Source organism: Papio anubis, chromosome 8 (genome assembly GCF_008728515.1).
Source record: "Papio anubis isolate 15944 chromosome 8, Panubis1.0, whole genome shotgun sequence".
Lineage (NCBI taxonomy): Eukaryota > Metazoa > Chordata > Mammalia > Primates > Cercopithecidae > Papio > Papio anubis.
This window is the reverse complement of record NC_044983.1, coordinates 139449477-139455172: the sequence shown is the minus strand read 5'-3', so window position 1 is coordinate 139455172 and position 5696 is coordinate 139449477. Positions and strand designations below refer to the sequence as shown.

The 5696-nt window shown below is 56.1% G+C and overlaps 1 protein-coding gene across 2 annotated transcripts in view; it reads left to right on the top strand.

Annotated features, from left to right (window-relative positions):
• The first annotated feature begins 124 nt into the window (after positions 1–124).
• BOP1 (BOP1 ribosomal biogenesis factor) overlaps positions 125–5696 on the top strand; it is a 30072-nt gene continuing 24500 nt past the window's right edge. For both annotated transcript variants that reach the window (XR_004185987.1, XM_003903263.3), the window contains exons 1-2: positions 125–289; positions 2217–2426. Coding sequence is in view for 1 of the 2 variants with exons in the window: in XM_003903263.3 (XP_003903312.2) it covers positions 191–289; positions 2217–2426 (309 nt within the window). In the remaining variant the exon portion in view is untranslated. The remainder of the gene's footprint in view (positions 290–2216; positions 2427–5696) is intronic.

Genomic DNA, 5696 nt, shown 5'->3' with positions numbered 1-5696 from the left:
CCCGGCGCGAGCACGCAGGCCCCGACCCCGCCCCGGCCCCCGGCCCCGCCGCGCGCCTGCGCGTGTTGGTCCCGCCCCCCCCCCCCGCCCGCCAATCGGGGCCGGGCTGGGCGGGGCGAGTCCTCCTGCGCACGCGGCCGTGTCGCTGCCGGAAGCGGCTGTTCGGGTCGCGGCCGGCGCGCGGCGGGACATGGCGGGTTCGCGGGGCGCGGGGCGCACGGCGGCGCCAAGCGTGCGGCCGGAGAAGCGGCGATCGGAGCCCGAACTGGAGCCTGAGCCCGAGCCAGAGGTGACTGCGGCAATGCGGGGCGGCGAGGCGCGTCCCTAGAAGGCCCAGCGGGCACGTGGCCGCGCTGGGGCGGGTGGGCCCGGCTGCTGTCACCTGGGCGCCCGTGCCCAGTGAATCGGCCTTGGGCGTGGGCGCAGCTCCTCTATCGGGGGGTCTTAGGCAGAGCAGACTGCAGGGTGAAGGACGGCGTACGGGAATCAAAGAAACGGGGGTGCAGGGAGTGGGGATAAGCGCCCCTTGCAGCAGCCTCTCCGGCCGTTCCATTTGTGCGTCCTGCCAGTAAAAGGGCTCGGCTTGCGCCCCCAGTAAATGCTTAACCTACTTATACGCTAGTTAATCGCGTTTTTATGCTCATGGGATAGACGTGAGAATAAGAAAACCTGAATAGAACCAGAGTCTGCTGCGTTTGCTGTATCAGAACTCACTGTTGCCCTCTGCCAGCTCAGCCCCGTCTTGGTTGTGGGGATCGTCAAATTGGGTGGTGGAGGGAATGGACAGCCAGCCTCTCACAGCCCCCTCGGCCGTGCTGGGTTGTTGAAACTGCCCCATTGCTTTGTGAAGCGAACTCAACTAATCCTGGTTCCCATGGGCTGAACGGCCCGCAGGCCGCTCTAGGCGCCAGGTTCTGCTTGCTTGCACCCTTGAGTTAAATGGTCCTCAGGAGCCAGTTGTTTGTGCCCAGGCCGTGCATGCCATTTCCACTAGTTATTGTGATTGTGTAGCTGACTGAGTACCAAGACACATCATGACTGTGTGAGAGAGGCATTGTGTGAACACTCAGTATGCGATAGCTAATACATCCAGGTTGTACCTTAAGTGAGACTTGTAAACTATTAGGAAAGCAGTAAAATCTAGAATTCTACATTCAACTGCTTCCATTTTCTTTTCTTTCTTTTCTTTTCTTTTTTTTTTTTTTTTGAGATAGAGCCTTGCTCTGTTGCTCAGACTGGAGTGCAGTGGCACAATCTCAGCTCACTGCAGCTTCCATCTCCCGGGTACCTCAGCCTCCTGAGTAGCTGGGATTACAGGTGCCTGCCACCACCAGCTAATTTTTGTATTTTTAGTAGAGATGGTTTCACCATGTTGGCCAGGCTGGTCTTGAACTCCTGACCTCAGGTGATCCACCCCCCTCGGCCTCCCAAAGTGTTGGGATTATAGGCATGAGCTACTGTCCCTGGCCTTCAGCTGCTTCCTGAGTCTAAGTTCTTGTTCCACTTTTTAAGGCCAGTGAAGGACCCAAACACTGTGTGTGCTGGTGTCACGCAGCCAGCAGGGCTCTGCTCAGAGAGAGGAGTGGGTGGGTTGGTGTGTGGTTGCAATTGGAGTCTGTCATTCCTGTGACTCGTCAGCCAATCCTTTCATTTTGCTGATCAATGGTTGGTCCCAATCTGGTTAAATGAGGAGGCTTCTGCTGCAGGTGGTAAAAGCCCTTCGGGGACCCCGGTTCTCTTCCAGCCCCCAGCCCCTTTTCTAGTGACCTCATGACTCTGGGGCCTTGGATGCCAGGGTGAGGTGTGGAGAGGGCTTAGGCAGGCTGTGTGAGGGAACCGGTGGAGTCCAGCCCAGCCTGACCCCACAGGGCCTCTGGAGCGGCAGTGGGCGGTAGAGAGCAGTGTGAGTTCTGTGCTGAGAGCTGAGCTCCAAGAGGAGGAGGTTGTCCTTGAAAAGCCCCTTCCCCGTGAGGTGCTAGGAATTAAAATGTCGATGCCAAAGGCAAGAGTCTGTCTTATCAGTGGAGGTAGAAGATGAGGAAGGCTCAGGTTGGGTGGATGGTTTTGGTGGAAGTTTGTGACTAGAGGGATGTGGTCCTGGAGGCTGCATGGAGCTGCTGGTGGGTGCCTGGAGGGGTGAGAGGCAGCTCTTCGTGCAGTGTTCAGCGCCCCATGCCTGGAGGGGCAGTTGTCACCAACCCAGTGTTTCCTTGCAGCCTCCTCTCCTCTGCACCTCTCCGCTCAGCCACAGCACCGGCATCGATTCTGGCGTCTCCGACAGCGAGGAGAGTGTGTTCTCAGGCCTGGAAGATTCCGGCAGTGACAGCAGTGAGGATGATGACGAAGGCAACGAGGAGGGAGAGGACGGAGCCCTCAGTGACGAGGGCCACAGTGGAATGGAGAAGACCACTGAGGAGCAGGTGCAGGTGGGTGAGTGAGGAGCCCCCTCGAGAGCTCACCCCCATGTGCAGGTGGCCTTGGGCTTTCTGAGGCTGCCACCACACTGCCTTCTCCACGGTCCCTCAGAACCCCAAGGCCCGTGTCCCTCCTTCGCTGCAGCTGGGGCACACTTGGGCTCTAGGACGCTGGTTTCCATCCCCAGTTGTGTGCCGTTCCCAGGAACTCTGAAAATCCACATGCCTAGGCCCTCAGATGATGCTTGGGCAACCCTCCTGGCAACAGGCTGGGTTTCCTTGAGGCGGGGATTTTGCTGCCTGGGATCCAGTGGCAGGACCCAGCCGAGGAGGGAGCTGAGCAGTGTGGCAGGGCTCAAGCAGGCGGCATGGGGGCCCCAATGGAACTCTCCTGGGCCTGACCCCACAGGGCTTCAGGGGCCTGAGCAGCCCGTGGGTGGAGAGTTTGACATTGTACTTGTTGCAGCTGTGGTGGGGAGAGTGCACCCTACTCTTACTGAGAACAACAGGAGAAAAGCATAATTTAACTAAAACACAGCATTTGTTAGTTTTTACTTATTTTTTTGAGACAGAGTCTCGCTCTGTCGCCCAGGCCGGAGTGCAGTGGGGTGATCTTGGCTCACCGCAGCCTCCATCCCCTGGGTTCAAGCAATTCTCCTGCCTCAGCCTCTCTAGTAGCTGGGATGACAGGCATACGCCACCACACCCGGCTAATTTTGTATTTTTAGTAGAGACAGGGTTTTGCCACGTTGGCCAGGCTGGTCTCGATCTCCTGACCTCAGGTGAGCCACCGTGCCGTGCCTTTTTTTTTTTTTTCTCCCTAGACGGAGTCTCGTTCTTGTCGCCCAGGCTGGAGTGCAGTGGGGTGATCTTGGCTCACTGCATTTTCTGCCTCCCGGGTTCAAACAAGTCTCCTGTCTCAGCCTCCCGAGTAGCTGGGATTACAGGCGCCTGCCACCACGCTCGGCTAATTTTTTTTGTGTATGTAGTAGAGACGGGGTTTTGCCATGTTGGCCAGGCTGGTCTTGAACTCCTGACCTCAAGTGATCTGCCTGCCTCGGCCTCCCAAAGTGCTGGGATTATAGCTGTGAACCATTGCACCTGGCCCAGGATTTGTTATTCTAAACATTCTGGAAATTATTTGCAAGGATTTCCTCTCCCAGTAGTTTTGGTGTTCTGGAAGTTATGGCCTTGGCAGAGGCTCCCGTGGGAGAAACCGAAGAGCCGTGGCTTGTTCATTGTGTGCTGGCTGTGTTGGGCTGGCTTGTTTACTAGGAAGAAAAGATTCAAAATCACACTTGATTCAGGGTTTAATTGTAACACTAACATAGAGAGAAAATGATGTGCTCTGTTGACAGTGGTTTGTAAGATTACAGACAACTATGTTACCCCTTCTTGAGTTTTTAAAATGACACAATACTGGGCCAGGCACAGTGGCTCATACCTGCAATCCCAGCAGCTCGAGAGGCCAAAGTGGGAGGATCGCCTGAGCCCAGGAATCCAGGCTGCAGTGAGCTATATGATAGAGTCACTGCACTCCAGCCTGGGCAACAAACGAGACCCTGTTTCAAAATAAATTATAAGATACAATATCCTGGAAAATAATTTAGATATTGCAGCAGCACCGTTCAGTAGGGTGGAAGCTCCCACTCAAGGCCCTCACTCCTAACCAGTGAGCACAGTTAGTGCTCTGAGGTATGTCTTTCAGGGCTTCTGTCCCTTTTTAAATTAAGGATTTACACGTTTACATGTTAACGATTTTCTTTTTTTTTTTTTTTTGAGACGGAGTCTGGCTCTGTCGCCCAGGCTGGAGTGCAGTGGCCGGATCTCAGCTCACTGCAAGCTCCGCCTCCCGGGTTTATACCATTCTCCGGCCTCAGCCTCCTGAGTAGCTGGGACTATAGGCGCCCGCCACCTCGCCTGGCTAGTTTTTTGTATTTTTTAGTAGAGACAGGGTTTCACCGTGTTAGCCAGGATAGTCTCGATCTCCTGACCTCGTGATCCACCCGTCTCGGCCTCCCAAAGTGTTGGGATTACAGGCGTGAGCCACCGCGCCTGGCCATGTTAACGATTTTCTTATTAAATTCTTTCAGCCGGGTGTGGTGGCTCACGCCTGTAATCCCAGCACTTTGGGAGGACAAGGTGGATGGATCACCTGAGGTCAGGAGTTGAAGACCAGCCTGGCCAAGATGGTGAAACCCTGTCTCTACTAAAAATACAAAAATTAGCTAGATGTGGTGGCACGTGCCTGTAATCCCAGCTACTCGGGAGGCTGAGGCATTAGAATCACTTGAACCCAGGAGGCAGAGGTTGCAGTGAGCTGAGATCGCGCCACTGCACTCCAGCCTGGGTGACACAGCGTGACTCTGTCTCAAAAACCAAAAAAATTTTTTCACATAATAACATATCCAAGTACCTGAAAGGTACTAGAGGTCCTGCGGAGTCCGGGGAGGCGCCGTCTTCTCTTCTCACTGCTTGTCTCCTGGCCCCCGGAGCTCTAGGTCCTCTGCACTGCCAAGTGCGTGCTTGCCCTGCCCATTGCCCTGCTCAGGTTTCTGTGACCACATAACTGGCTGCCCCACGCAGGGTGTTTTCCAAAGCAACGCTGTCTGTGGTCTGTGTGCTCCGTCATCCAGCAGGGCCTGAGGCGGCAAGTCCGGCCAGGCTGGTGGGGCGTTCTTCAGAGTTCCCCACACCACTGGCTCCTGGCTGGCCCAAGGCCCTGCCCGAGGCCCTGCCCTGTTGTGGTGTGCATGCCTCTGCCATGTGTCCTGTGCTTTAGCTGAGGGGCCGAGGCCCTGCCCTGCTGTGGCGCCCATGCATCTGCCTGCGCGTCCTGTGCTTTAGCTGAGGGGCACATTGGGCCCTGTTGGGGTGTTTTCAGTTCTAAAGTGTGATCCTCATGACTGAGTTTAAATTATTCCAGGCTTCTTAGTGGGAACCCCTCCCTTTTCCCCCGTTTTCCCACCCATTCATCAGAAGCCACCTAGGCACCTCGGCCTGCTGAGCGACTGCTCCCTCCTGCCTCCCGTCTGTGCCCCTCTTGAATGGTGGGAGTCCTTTCCCATCGTGCCCCCCTGCAGGTGGAAACGCAGCTGGCAGCCCGGTGCTGCTTCCTGCGTGTTCTCTTGGCCGTGAGTGTGGCTACGTGAGGCCTCCCAGGGTGCCGCCAGGATGGCCCCGTCATGCCCAGTTGTTGGCCTCAGGTTAGGCGTGTTTCTCTGTCATCCTGAAGCAGTCCAGGGCTCCTGACGCCTGTAACCCGCCACCTCCCACTCATGT